Source organism: Moschus berezovskii, chromosome 2, assembly GCF_049115385.1.
Source record: "Moschus berezovskii isolate FMDL1 chromosome 2, NW_MosBer_1.0, whole genome shotgun sequence".
NCBI classification, from domain to species: Eukaryota; Metazoa; Chordata; class Mammalia; order Artiodactyla; family Moschidae; genus Moschus; species Moschus berezovskii.
Genome location: NC_142461.1, coordinates 89885200 through 89901020, shown reverse-complemented (window position 1 = coordinate 89901020; position 15821 = coordinate 89885200). Strand labels below are relative to the sequence as shown.

General features: G+C 34.6%; 1 protein-coding gene and 1 pseudogene across 2 annotated transcripts in view; one reads left to right on the top strand and one right to left on the bottom strand.

Moving 5' to 3' along the window:
• ORC4 (origin recognition complex subunit 4) overlaps positions 1 to 15821 on the top strand; it is a 97578-nt gene that overhangs the window by 59392 nt on the left and 22365 nt on the right. For both annotated transcript variants that reach the window (XM_055398924.2, XM_055398922.2), the window contains 4 exons: positions 5015 to 5090; positions 5642 to 5727; positions 9073 to 9121; positions 10942 to 11093. In XM_055398924.2, coding sequence (XP_055254899.1) covers positions 5015 to 5090; positions 5642 to 5727; positions 9073 to 9121; positions 10942 to 11093 — 363 coding nt within the window. The remainder of the gene's footprint in view (positions 1 to 5014; positions 5091 to 5641; positions 5728 to 9072; positions 9122 to 10941; positions 11094 to 15821) is intronic.
• LOC129538747 (U2 spliceosomal RNA) lies at positions 11677 to 11854 on the bottom strand (annotated as a pseudogene).

Sequence of the window (15821 nt, the reverse complement as noted above, 5' to 3'; positions counted from 1 at the left end):
TTAGTTTTTTAAGGAACCGCTGTCATGTTCTCCATAGTGACTGTACCAGTTTACATTCCCATCAACAGTATAGGAAGGTTCTGTTTCTCCATACCTTCTCCAGCATGTATTGTTTGTTGATTTTATTGTTGATGGCCATTCTGACCAGTGTGAAGTGATACTTCATTGTAGTTTTGATTTGCATTTCTCTAATAGTTATTGATTTAACCAACAGACATGAGTTTGGTGATGGACAGGGAGGCCTGGCGTGCTGTGATTCATGGGGTTGCAAAGAGTCGGACACGACTGAGCGACTGACCTGAATTGAATAGTTATTGATGCTGAACATCTTTTCACGTACTTTTTGGCTATTTTTACGTCTTACATCTTCTTTATGGTGTGCTGCAGTCCATGGGGTCACAGAGAGACACAACGTGGCCACTGAACAACGTCAACAAATGTCTTTCTGAAATATTAAACAGTAACATAGTGGGTTATTTGTTGAGTGGGATATGGGATCTGAGGTTAAGGCTCTTTTCACTATATATCTTTTTATGCTTTTTGAGGGGTGAACTATATGACCATGCAGTCTAATTTTAAAACTACAGAGTGGGAAGTTGGTTGAAGGCAAGGGAAAAAAACCCAGCAACCTAGTTAACAAAACAAATCACTTAACTCCTTCAGAACACATAAATATAAAAGAAATACGAAGTTGAGTAACATGGGGAAATGTAAAAAGAATATTTTAAATAAATTATTTTGCACGTTATTTATAAATGACTGGGATTAAACTCTTCCGTCACTTTTTTTTTTCCTCCCTTGAAATCACATAGAGTTTATTCAGTTTGTGTTTTATTGGAAAATTCCAAGGGCAGGCTTTTCTTTTCCCTTTATAAACTGCTGTTTCAATCTGGATAGTTTAGATTATGCAGTCATACCAACCCTAAATTTCAGTGTCTTGACACAAGTTTGTTGTTTGCTTTTGCTGTGTCCCCACACTGTGTAGCAGCAAGGGGGCACTGTTCTCTGTCTTCACTCAGAAGAAATGGTGTTGTTACTGCAGCATGTTCCTCCACTAACACCCCAGTGGAGGAAAGAAGGCCTAATAGATCAGGGACATTCTTAAAGTTCCTACCCAGAGGTGCTACAGAGCTCATCTCACACTTATCTGACCAGAGCGAGTCACATAGTCACACCTAGTTTCAAGAGAGCAGGGCAGTGCAATTTTACTAGGTACCTAGAAAGGGAGGTTAACCAGAAGTACGCTTAACCTCACTGATGACCACCACAGCTAACTTGTTTGAGTTTATATGCGATTTTTCCTTGTCTAGATGCTTGTAGAATTGCTGTTTCTTAGCAGTGTGAAAGTTTCACAGGTTATATCAAAGTTTATGACCAAAGTTTTTAGGTCATAAAAACTGTAACTCTGCAAACCCTCTTGATGTGAATTTAATTCTTTCTTTAGTAAAAGAATGATTTTCCTTTTTTTTCCAGTTTTAATTATTGTTTTTGGAAAACACATTATTACTATGTTTGAAGAACATTTTTACGTGATACTTTAATTCTTCAAAGAGCTCTATAGTGATACTCTTGTATCAGTATAGGAGAAAATGAGATCTAAGAAATTAGTACATTACACCTGTTTTTCCATCATACACTGTGCATCTTGAAGTAAAATGGCCCACAACAGAGAAGTTGAATCTCAGTCATTCATGCATCAAAGTGTCAAGCCAGAAGTGTAATTTGAACTGCTAATGATTTAATTTATTCTGAACTTTCATCTTGGAAGTTTGTCTCTTAAAGCATACAGGAAGTTTACAAAAAAGGAAATAGAGATATGTGAACGCTTACAAAAATGTATAAGTAAATACAAATTAAACCTGTATACTCTATTTCATTAGTAAATTGGCTAAAATAGATATATTTGTTACAGAAAAAGTAAGCAGACAGTACAGAGTTCCCACGTAATCTTTCTCTCACAGACACACGCTCATACACACACGCACCCTGGCACAGTTTTCCCTGTCATTAACATCTTGCCTTACTGTGGTACATTTGTTAATGAAGCTATGTTGAAACTTTGCTAATTAAAGTCCATTGTTTACATTAAGGATTCTACAAGTCTATGGGTACAACACCATGTTCTGGTGCTTTGAAATAATTTATCTAATGTGAATTAACTGAAGTATGGAAAAAACCATACATGGTATTCCATTGTGGTATAATTTAATTTATTCCTACTGTGCTTGAATATTGAAGGGTCAGAAAGCTGAGAAACATTGTTTAAGTCCTCACTTTGATGATTTGTTTTGTGTGGGCCTGTCCTGAGATACAAAATAGGTTATTCTTAGATAAGAGTATTATTATATCATATAATTAGTATAATTATATGTATCATAGCTTAGTATAACCATGTGTTAGTAATATTAGTATAATTACAGAAATTTGAACTTAAGATTGCAGTATATTGAAAATACTACCCTTAGCCAAACTGTCTAAAATACAAAAATTGAAAATCTTCAGTTAAGTGGTAAAGATAACAAATTCTGTGGTTTGTTGTATTTCAAACATTTTATTTTAAAAATAGATATGGTTCCAAATGACAGATTTAACTCTGGAAAATACTCTTCTACACAGAAATTAGACTTGCTAGATGGTTAAACTTTCTTCTAGTTTGTTTCTTCTGGTTGCATATTCTTGAATATTGTGTCCCTGAAAGTATTTGGGAATAGTAATAAAAGCATAAAAACCTCTGGATGCTGGAAGTTCAAAGCAAACTATACAAGTACATTTGTAACATTAATTTTTAGCTACAAAGAATGTGGAAATGGGGTATCCAAATTGATTATGCTGGTTAATGTAACATAACGAACTAAGGGGTTTTTTTAGTACATAATCTAGTATAAAATATTGAAAAGATGACATTGTCTCCTTGGGAAAAAAAAATTCTGACTTATGATTGTTAACCTAGCTAATTACACAGTAAATTTTAGCAATATCAAGAGTGGAACTAAAATTTGAAGACATGCTTGCTAATATATTTAAATGATCGTTTTAGACCACACACACACACACCTCACAAAAATGTGAGCTAATTCACACAAATCATAGTAACTTGATGGTAAAGTAAATTTAGTGGAAAGAAGCCTATAAACCTGTTATATAACTCTCCCCTTGCATCTGTGAAATAAAGGTATTATTATTGACCCTGTTTCATTCTGCAAAGAATTTGAAATGGTTTTGAACAATTTATCAAGCCTAAAGTGATTTTAAACGTAAAATCAGAGCCAGGGAAATATAAATATTATGTAAGTAAAGTATCGCGAGGCAGGTGCAAGAACATAGCAGATTGCTAAGAAGATGCCATACAGGCTATATTTTGAGAAGCAAGTTAGGATAATTTGGGGCTAACTCTGATGATAGGATCTGACTTGATCCAAAGACAGAGAAGTACCACCTCATCTTCTGACAGTTTTCTCTAAGAATGTAACTTTTCTCTGCTCGGCTTTCACTCATAGTATGACAGTTGACATTTTGAGGTTGTCTTTCTTTTTTAATGGATTTAGATTATCTGTGATCTGAGGTGTAGTACCATATGCTTTAAATATGTTTGATATCCTGTTGTGAAACCTGATGATTTGAAATGAGGGATTTTGCTTTTTTGTTGTTGTTTCACAAAGATATTGCAGTGACAAATAGTGGTAAAATACTGCAAATACAAATAGTATTTTGTTTTTCAAAATAGTTTTACCAGTTGTCTCAATGACTTTGTGGAATAATCCTTTTTGTCCTCATTAAGTTTGATTCCACTTTTGTTGTATACATAGCCTAATTTCCTGAGCTATATATTTTGTGATAGTACCCTTCTACTTCTATTTTCATATAGCAAGAATAGTCCATCACTCTTCCTTTTTAAAATCTTCTTGTTTTTTAATTCTATTTATTTTCAAATTTCAGAAAATAGATGTAGTATTAATATGAAGAGATATATATAATAGTGCAGTATGAGTGATAAGATGTCACAAATCAGAAATATAAAAAATGTTAAGTATGTGGCATAGAAAACTAATTATAAAAATGTGAAGCTTTATAATTGAACATTTTAAGATGGTTTAACACTTTCTGGGTATTTTTAGTAGTAAATTACTATTGTATTTTGGGCTTCCCAGATGATGCTAGTGGTAATGAACCCACCTGCCAGTGCAGGAGACATGAGTCATGAGTTCGATCCCTGAGTTAGGAAGATCCCCTGGAGAAGGGAATGTCAACCCATCTCAGTATTCTTGCCTGGAAAATTCCATGAACAGAGGAGCCTGGCAGGCTCCTTGGAGTTGCAAAGAGTCGGACACTACTGAAGCATCTTAGCATGAACACACTTTATATTTGAAGTATATTGCTATAGTAATAATTTTTTTTGTTGTGAGATCTAAGGTACTTTAATAAGGGCTTTCTCTGCTTACCTAACAACTAACAAAGGCAGCATCTCATGTTTAGCTTAACCTCTTTGTATTTCTTTTTTGGTTTTCATTTCAAGGTAACATGTAAAGTAGTTCACAGTATTTCACAGAAATTGATGTATTGAGGGTGGATATTTTGCAGTCATTTAGTATTGTTCTGGTACTTATTTTCAATAGCTTTTAACTGATTTCAATAATAATTTTGTAGAGTCAGTACTGTAGACATGTAACAAACTGACTGAAACGTAAAGTTCTTAGATGCCTGTAGTTTTATGTGACTTCTGCTGCAAAGAAGTATTTCCTTTGAAAACTTAAGGGTTATTTCTAAACATTTATCAGAAGTTTGGGTAGCTGATTGAGAGAATGTGGCATCAGTCCTAGTTCTGACATCTTACTAAATCAGACATTAGAAGTTCTAGTTGAACTTTCTGTCTGTGGAGAATCTGCAAATTTAATTGTTAATTTTAAATGACAGCTGTTAATATTCTGTTCCTATTACTCATAGTTTAAAAAAGAATATGGGCTTATCATCTTTTACTTGTTATTAAATATTTCATAAACTTTTTAATATTATTTAGTTAATAAACCATGCTTTGAAAGAACTAATGGAAGTAGAAGGAGTGAGTGAAAACGTATTACAAGTTCACTTAAATGGTAAGTATGTTCTCATTTTGCCATTGGAATGATGTAAGCATATGAGCTTTTTACATTCTGAGATGAAATTTACTCATATATTTTAAATCTGCATTAATATATATATTTTGAAAACTAAATCTTTGTTTTAACAGACTTTAGCACACTATGCACAATATTTTTAGAAAAAAATTATTAATAATGGCACATAAGGTCTCATTTTTCTTGTATAGATTTTCTTATTTTAAAATTTATTTTAATTGGAGGCTAATTACTTTACAGTATTATAGTGATTTTTGTCATACATTGACATGAATCAGCCATGGGTGTACATGTGTTCTTATCTTTTTTTTAAATAACATTAATTCCAAGGAAGACAGTTCTTTGAGTCTATTTAATGTTTTCACTATTAAATTTTAAAATGGAAATAATGTAAACTAAAAAGTTTTGACTTTTTCTTTCTAGTTAAAATTTTAAAAGCATTAAAAAGCTTACTGACTAGAAAACAATCTGCATTGTATCAAATACTTATTTCATTTTTATGACCTACTTTTAAATGGTCTTTATTTCAGGACTGCTGCAGATCAATGATAAAATTGCCCTAAAGGAAATCACAAGACAGTTAAATCTGGAAAATGTAGTTGGAGATAAAGTTTTTGTAAGTATCATTTTCATTATTTTATTAAATAGGATTCAAAGTAAAGTCTGTATAGCATGGACCTGTTTATATTTTGGAAGAGTAGGAATGGTTCAGAGATTCTAAATTGAAATATATAAGATTCTTGTCATAAGAATGTACAGTGTATAGGATATATTTATTCATCAAATCTTTTAAGTTTAGACTTTTTGAAGTAGATTTTATTGGTTATATTAGGGCTTCCCCAGTGGCTCAGACAGTAAAGAATCTGCTTGTAGGGCAGGAGACCCAGGTTCAATCCCTGGGTCAGAAAGATTCCCTGGAGAAAGGAATGGCAACCCACTCCAGTATTCTTGCCTGAAAAATCCCATGGACAGAGGAGTTTGGCGGGCTACAGTCCATGAGGTTGCAAAGAGTCAAACATGCCTGAGTGGCTTTCACTTTCATTTTTCATATTAGTTATAAAATAGTTTAAGAAATCAAGATTTGTTTAAATATTATCTGAGTTAGAAAAATATTCTGATTCTCTACCCTTGGAGATAGATTAATCTGCTTTTAAAAATATTACACTCTATTAGTCTGTTTCTAGTCTTAAGAGACTTGGATTGCATGGGAGTAGTAGAAAATGTACTGAATTGAAGCTACAAATGGTAGATTTGTAACTATTGACTATAACTATTTACTATAACTGTTGACTCCCTGTATATCGTGTTTAATAAGTATCTATGAATTACAGATCCCTCACCAGTTACATTGGCATTGTCTTATTATACATCACACATTTATTCTAAAGATGAAAAGAAGTATTAAACATAATTATTTTTGTTTATTTTTTAAATTGGATGCTAAGATACTGTGCAAATGTCAGTTATATTTTACTATTAAAATGTTCCTCAGAAAGTTACACATCATTATTGTACCTTGGGATCTCAGGGCAGTGAACATAAATAATTTAAACTGTTTAGAAATGTTTTGAAACTTGTATTAAATATTTTACCTATCAACTTGATTTATTAGGCTCAAGGGAAACTTGATTAATTTAACTTGAAGCTGAGGTAATTTTCATCATGAAGTGACTCCTCAGCTTAATGCAATTGAAGTGGGTTGTGTACATTTCAGATTCATTTTCTGGTCACTGGTGATGATGCAGTGGTGTTCCTCTAAACTGTGTATTATGGACTATAGTAACACTGCCATTGTTGTGTGAGCCACCTAACATCTAGTAATTTCATTCTTTAAAAATTAACTATAAGTAAAGTTGAGCTGGTGATGGACAGGGAGGCCTGGCGTGCTGTGATTCATGGGGTCGCGGAGAGTCAGACACGACTGAGCGACTGAACTGAACTGAACTGAAAGTTGAGCTATGTATAAAATACATAGCTAGTGGGAAACTGCTGTGTAACACATGGAGCTCAGCTCGGTGCTCTGTGATGATGGGCAAGAATGAAAGGGAGGCTCAAGAAGGAAGGGATATATTAATATTTATACTTAGAGCTGAATCATGCAGAAACTAAGACAACATTGTAAAGCAGTTGTCCTCCAGTTAGTGAAAAATTATCTCTAAAAAGTTGAACCAGTGCTGTGTTACCTTCCATTACCTACAGGTTTTTGAAGTGCAAGTTCAAATGTTCCTTCTGAAATCTGTTGTTTTCCCCTTGTCCAGAATATAGTGTAAAAGATAGTGGCCGCCTTGGCAAAGCAGTTACTGTTACATAGAATCTGTTTGGCTTTTGGTTTCCACTTGATGTAGATTTGTGTTTCTGACTTCTCTAAATATTGCTGTTTGTATTGGATTGTATGAAATAATTCATGGCACAGCTACTTACCATCCTAGTCATTACTATTGATATCATAATCCTCACATATACAGATTATTAGTTTAACTCCTACATTATATAGATTAGGCACCTGGAGGCTAAGAGACATAGTGTGTCTAAAGTCATAAAATAACAAAGGCTGGACATTAAGCATCTAAGTCATTTAACCCCAGAGCCTTTCTGTTTTGTGTACTTAGAGCAAATTTCTATATACTTTTATACACACACACATATATGTATGTGTATATTTATATAAATATATACTTCAGTTCAGTCGCTCAGTCGTGTCCGACTCTTTGCAACCCCATGAATCACAGCACGCCAGGCCTCCCTGTCCATCACCAACTCCCGGAGTTCACTCAGACCCACCTCCATCGAGTTGGTGATGCCATCCAGCCATCTCATTCTCTGTCGTCCCCTTCTCCTCCTGCCCCTAATCCCTCCCAGCATCAGAGTCTGAATTTCTAGTGAGTCAGCTCTTCGCATGAGGTGGCCAAAGTATTGGAGTTTCAGCTTTAGCATCAGTCCTTGCAATGAACACCCAGGACTGATCTCCTGTAGAATGGACTGGTTGGATCTCCTTGCAGTCCAAGGGACTCTCAAGAGTCTTCTCCAACACCACAGTTCAAAAACATCAATTCTTTGGCAATCATCTTTCTTCACCGTCTAACTCTCACATCCATTGTTGCTCTGCCTACTTTGGAAATAATATTTCTTGACAGCATGTAATCATCACAAAATGTATAGAAGCTCTTTAAAACATATTATGTTATTTTATGTCAGTTCTCTCAATTGGGAAACAAACAAGTGGGTGTCTTTTGTCCTTTACATCTCCTCAAGTTTAAAGTTCACAGTTTCTTTAAATTAAGAAATTTGAATGAAGTAAAAATTAAGGACTTCAGTGAAAAAATATTTTAACAAGGCCTTTATCCACAAGCTGGAACATCTGGATAATTCATATGCTACTCTATTAATTTCCATCCAGAATATTTAAATTGTACCCAAAAATGTATTGGCCGTGATCCAAGTAAAGACAGCCAAATTTGATATGATATATACAAATTCTATAATCTGCTCTTCAATAGAGAAACACTGTTGCATTGTCTAATGTTTGAGACGGGTTTCTTCTTCTTTTCCTTTGGGATCTCATTCAAATTCATGGTCATTTTTTTAGTGGTACAGGTTTGAGACTTGCAACAGACTGACACATTTGAAGATAAAAGTACAGTGAATTTCTTTTTTTCTCTGCTTGTGTTTAGAGAATATCAACTCTTAAAAACTACCTTTGATTAAATTTTTACAGATTTTTATCCAGAAAATATAAAATTTTGAACATGGCATAATCCCATTTCCAGTGTTAGGCCATCTGTACTTTTATATTAAAGTTTCAGATTGTAAGCATACAAGAGATGGAGCTCAGAATCTGGCCAATGATTTTCATTTACAAGAAAAATAGATAAAACTATCTATACAGTGTCTGGAGTCATAGCCCTCTTTTATTCTTTATTTTGATAAACATCTAGTCATGGTGTCTTTTTTTATTATTCAGGGTAGTTTTGCTGAAAACCTTTCATTTCTTCTGGAAGCTTTAAAAAAAGGTAAATATTAGCTTATTTAACAGTATCAATAGTTTAGCTGTATTTTTCCCTTGATAGTATGCTTTATAAAAAATAAATATAAAAAATAATGACCACTGAAATCCCTATTAATAGTGATTATTCCAATTAACATTTTATTTCATATCTTTATTCACCTGTAGTATATCATTAGTATAATTTTTATAAGAATGAAATGTTTTTTATTTTATTGTGAGATGTACATCTTTTCAGTTACTCATAGTATGTTGTAAGCATCTCTGTGTCTCTAAATATTGAGTGCATGATCATTTTTATGGTTTTCATATATCTCATTTTTAAAATATAAGTTATTTTAAAATTGTAACATAATAAATTATAACTTATAAATCACCAGCTATCAACTTTTATTTCTGATTTTGTATAATTAGGAAGAAATGCTTAAATGATCATCCAGATTTCCTGGGGTAAATTACAGTGAGTAGAATACTGGGTTAAAGTTTTCACATTTAAAAGCATAAATATTAATTACCAAATTACCCTAGGAGATCCATTTGCTAAACATATTTTAAAGTACTTTTTTTTAAACGAACCTCAAACAGTTGTTTTTTCTGTTTGCTTTTTTAATAGAAAAATATTTTCAGTTTAATTTTAATAATTTGGGTACTCATGATATTCCTATCAAATTTTAATTGGCCACAGATATTTCCTGATTTGTGTTTTTCCTGTTCTTTGCTTTATTTTGGTGGTTTACCTCATACTTACTGTGAGAATTTTTGCACTTGTTTTTTTCTTATTTTGGTTTGGACTTTTCTGATGAATAGAAGTTTTAAATTATTTACATAATCAAAAGTTTTCTTCATACTTTAAAGACATTCACTTATATTTTCATCCAGTACATACACTTATAATTCATAATTTAGCTGGAATTTGTTTTGGAAAGGTGGAAAGTGGAGATAGCTTGAATATACCAATTCTCCATTGTTATGTAATACTATATTTTATCAAAAATGAAATTTCTCTCTTATGTAGGTCTGTGTCTAGACTTCTGAGTGGTCCCTGTAGTTTTAATGTCTTGTAGGTTAATGTATATGTTTTATTATCTTTTATATAGTATTATCCAAACTATAATATCTGATATTAATAATTAAAAGAATTATTAATTAACCTTTTTTTTTTACCAGGGTTTTTTCACTTTTTTATGCAGATATAAAGCCTTTGACCTTAAGGAAATAGTACTTGTTCTCCTAAAGCACTTTCCTTTGTTGTAGTGAGAAAAATGAATCCAGAGTCATGTGGAAGTTTTCCCTATTTTTGAAATGTTGAAATTGTCGTTAGTAGGAGTTAAAGTAGCTTTGGTTAAACTTCATAGTGTTACCATTGTTTATAAAAATTATTTGCAGGGGAAGACTTACTTTGCATTTCTAACTAAAAGTGAGTCTGTTTTGAAGTAATGGTTTTATGTACTTTTATATTTAAACCCAAAGTATTTTGGTCTATGTAGGTTAAAAAATCTTTGTCCATTTTCTGATGATAGAAGAATTATTTACATAATTTAAAAAAACAATAATCTTCAGTCATTTAAATGATTTTCTTAACTTTTCATCATAAAGCTACTAGAAGTCTGGTAATTAGACTGAAGTAGTTGAGGGCAATAGGAGCTATTTTCTCTTTTGAATAATTTTTTTGTTGAATATTTGTACATGGATTCATAAGTGCCCTACCCAAAGTAGGTTAACAGTGTACTTTTGTTGTTTTAGAAAATGAAATGTACTAAATAGTTTGGAAATTTAAGAAAGGTTGATATAACTGCTTATTAGTATAAAACTATTGTTTTCTCTTAGGTGACCGGACTGGTAGTTGCCCAGTGATCTTCATATTAGATGAATTTGATCTTTTTGCTCATCATAAAAACCAAACACTCCTCTATAACCTTCTTGACATTTCTCAGTCTGCACAGACTCCAGTAGCAATTATTGGTCTTACATGCAGATTGGTAAGTCTTTCTATTTAAAGACAATTGATTATAATATTTAGAAAAACTAACTTAGTTACTATGTAGCTCACTAATGTATTTCATTTGTGTTTGGCACATTTATGCCACTTTTTAACTCAAAGGAAACAAACATTTATCACACATGCTTGTAGGTGAATACCTCCCTCCATTTCACTCAGATTACTGAATAAAAAATGTGAAATTTTGCTAATAAATATTATATAATTATACATTAGTAAATAAAGAGAAAATTAACCTTCACCACCATTTTATAAAAATTGCTAATGGTTTCTCATACTTTTTATATTTAAGATTCTATCCATATTTTTAAAGTGCTTGGAATCATCTCAAAATGATACTAACCCAACTTTGTAGGTGCACATCTCTGGAAATGGAATGGATTGTTTCTGTCATGTTATCATAGTAGTCACTAGCTTCTTTGCTCCTAGGGAGATTTTTAGAATGATTTTAATTGAAGTCTTAACCATCACATTACTTTGTGAAGACTCCATGCATGTTAAACCTTCAGACAGTTTATGTAGTTCCATTTGTGTTTACTCTCTTTTTAAAAGTTTTCCCTGGAAGTGGGTGTATAATTCTTGAAAGTACAGTAATACCAGATTGATGAGTGGAGTGGATGGAGCAAGCTCCCTTTCCATCTCATAGTTCCAGAAATACATTTAATTCATTGTCCTCAGAATATGTATCAGATTCTAAACTGATAAGAGTATATACTTCTAAGCAAAAGGCCAAAAAGCATTGTGTTTACCTTCTTTTACTCTCCTTATATGAACTTTCTTATTCAATTCAGGTAAAACTGGTATTTAAGAGTCATCTTAATGCTAATGTGAGTCATCTTACTACTACCACTATGGCTGCCATGCATTCATAATTTTTATCCTTTTTTTCCTACATTTTTACTAAGATTATGCCAACCCTTCCATTTATTTTCCTTTTCTACAGCTACTTCTCTTTTTTAGAAATGGGAAGCTATTTACTAAGTCATCTTTCAACAGTCCTGCTAGTACTATTTCTTTAAAGATCAGTCGTTCAGTCCTGTCAGACTCTTTGTGACCCCATGAACAGCAGCACGCCAGGCCTCCCTGTCCTTCACCAGCTGCCAGAGTTGACCCAAACCCATGTCCATTGAGTCAGTGATGCTATCCAACCATCTCATCCTCTGTCATCCCCTTCTCCTCCTGCCCTCAATCTTTCCCAGCATCAGGGTCTTTTCAAATGAGTCAGCTCTTTGCATCAGGTGGCCAAAGTATTGGAGTTTCAGCTTCAACATCAGTCCTTCCAATGAACACCCAAACCGATCTCCTTTAATATGGACTGGTTGGATCTCCTTGCAGTCCAAGGAACCCTCAAGAGTCTTCTCCAACACCACAGTTCAAAAGCATCAATTCTTCGGTGCTCAGCTTTCTTTATAGTCCAACTTTCACATCCATACATGACTACTGGAAAAACCATACCCTTGACTAGATGGAACTTGTAGGCAAAATAATGTCTCTGCTTTTTAATATGCTGTCTAGATTTTTCATAGCTTTCCTTCCAAGAAGTAAGCATCTTTTAATTTCTTGGCTGCAGTCACCATTTGCAGTGATTTTGGAGCCCCCCAAAATAAAGAAAGCACTGTTTCCACTGTTTCCCCATCTATTTGCCATGAAGTAATGGGACCGGATGCCATGATCTTAGTTTCCTGAATGTTGAACTTTTTCACTCTCCTCTTTCACTTTCATCAAGAGGCTCTTTAGTTCTTCTTCACTTTCTACCATAAGGGTGGTGTCATCTGCATCTCTGAGGTTATTGATATTTCTCCCGGCAATCTTGTTTCCAGATTGTGCTTTTTCAAGTCCAGCATTTCTCATGATGTCCTTTGCATATAAGTTAAATAGGCAGGGTGGCAATATACAGCCTTGACGTACTCCTTTTCCTATTTGAAACCAGTCTGTTGATCCATGTCCAGTTCTAACTGTTGACCTGCATACAGGTTTCTCATGAGACAGGTCAGGTGGTCTGGTATTCCCATCTCTTTCAGAATTTTCCACAGTTTATTGTGATCTACACAATCAAAGGCGTTGGCATAGTCAGTAAAACAGAAATAGGTGTTTTTCTGGAACTGCTTTGCTTTTTCGATGATCCAGCAGATGTTGGCTATTTGAACTCTAGTTCCTCTGCCTTTTCTAAAACCATCTTGAACATCTGGAAGTTCACGGTTCATGTATTGCTGAAGCCTGGCTTGGAGAATTTTAAGCATTACTAGCGTGTGAGATGAGTGCAGTTGTGCAGTAGTTGGAGCATTCTTTGGCATTGCCTTTCTTAGGGACTGGAATGAAAACGGACCTTTTCCAGTCCTGTGGCCACTGCTGAGTTTTCCAAATTTGCTGGCATATTGAGTGCAGCACTTTCACAGCATCATCTTTCAGGATTTGAAATAGCTCAACTGGAATTCCATCACTTCCACTAGCTTTGATCGTAGTGATGCTTCCTAAGGCCCACTTGACTTCACATTCCAGGATGTTTGGCTCTAGGTGAGTGATCACACCATTGTGATTATCTTGGTCATGAAGATCTTTTTTATACAGTTCTTCTGTGTATTCTTGCCACCTCTTCTTAATATCTTCTGCTTCTATTAGGTCCATACCATTTCAGTCCTTTATTGAGCCCATCTTTGCATGAAATGTTCCCTTGGTATCTCTGATTTTCTTGAAAAGATCTCCAGTCTTTCCCATTTTATTGTTTTCCTCTATTTCTTTGCATTGATCACTAAGGAAGGCTTTCTTATCTCTCCTTGCTATCCGTTGTAACTCTGCATTCAAATGGGTATATCTTTCTTTTTCTCCTTTGCTTTTCGCTTCTCTTCCTTTCACAGCTGTTTGTAAGGCTTCCTCAGACAGCCATTTTGCCTTTTTGCATTTCTTTTCATTGGGGATGGTCTTGATCCCTGTCTCCTGTACAATGTCACAAACCTCTGTCCATAGTTCATCAGGCACTCTGTCTATCAGATCTAGTCCCTTAAATCTATTTCTCACTTCCACTGTATAGTCATAAGGGATTTGATTTAGGTCATACCTGAATGGTCTAGTGGTTTTCCCCACTTTCTTCAATTTAAGTCTGAATTTGGCAATAAGGAGTTCATGATCTGAGCCACAATTAGCTCCCCGTCTTGTTTTTGCTGACTGTTTAGAGCTTCTCCATCTTTGGCTGCAAAGAATATAATCAGTCTGATTTTGGTGTTGACCATCTGGTGATGTCCATGTGTGGAGTCTTCTCTTGTGTTTTTGGAAGATGGTATTTGCTATGGCCAGTGCGTTCTCTTGGCAAAACTCTATTAGACTTTGCCCTGCTTCATGCTGTACTCCCAGGCCAAATTTGCCTGTTATTCCAGGTGTTTCTTTGCTTCCTACTTTTCCATGCCAGTCCCGTATAATGAAAAGGACAACTTTTTTGGGTGTTAGTTGTAGAAGGTCTTGTGGGTCTTCATAGAACCATTCAAATTCAGCTTTTTCAACATTACTAGTTGGGGCATAGACTTGGATTACCGTGATATTGAATGGTTTGCCTTGGAAACAAATAGAGATCATTCTGTCATTTTTGAGATTGCATCCAAGTACTGCATTTCAAACTCTTTTGTTGACTATGGTGGCTGTTCCATTTCTTCCAAGGGATTCTTACCACAGTAGTAGATATAATGGTCGTCTGAGTTACATTAACCCATTCCAGTCCATCTTAGTTCGCTGCTTCCTCGAATGTTGATGTTCACTCTTGCCATCTCCTGTTTGACCACTTCCAATTTGCCTTGATTCATGGACCTAACATTCCAGGTTCCTATGCAATATTGCTGTTTACAGCATCGAACCTTGCTTCTATCACCAGTCCCATCCACAACTGCGTGTTTTTGCTTTGGCTCCATCCCTTCATTCTTTCTGGAGTTATTTCTCCACTGATCTCCAGTAGCATATTGGGCACCTGCCAACCTGGGGAGTTTATCTTTCAGTGTCCTATCTTTGCCTTTTCATACTGTTCATGTTTCATACTTCTCATACTGTTCTTCTGATCACACGGACCACAGTCTTGTCTAACTCAATGAAAGTAAGCCATGCCATGTGGGCCACCCAAGACGGTCAGGTCATTGTGGAGAGGTCTGACAGAATATGGTCTACTGGAGACGGGAATGGCAAACCGCTTCAGTATTCTTGCCTTGAGAACCCCATGAACACTCTCTAAAGAGTAGCTTTCTATGTCCTCCTTCTCCAGTACTTTAGACCTTTCGATATACTCTTTCATAATAAGCCTCTCTCAGACTAAATTTGACTGGTTTTCCACATTTCTTTATTCTTCTTTCCGAATAATAGCAATATAACACAGTTGTTAAGGAAGTCTGTTCCTTCTTGCTAAAAGCTCTTCCTTTAGATGTAAGTGGCAATGGCAGATGCTCTTGTCCCAGCGAGGGCCCAAATAAAGGGTTTGTGGCTCCTTAGCAAAGCCTCTTTATTATTCTGTATGTTTAATTTTCCAATTGTGTAACTCTCCAGCTATGTGACTGAAGTCCATCTAGGTGTCCATTTTTGAGGGCAAGAGCAGAAGGATTGATGGAGTAGTGATTTTGCTAGCAAATAACCTCTTCCCTGTGGCAGCAATTTTATTTTCACTATTCCTTCTATCCCCACATTACCAACTTCTGTCATTACTGTCCACCATAAAAATAGCAGTTAGTTTTCACCT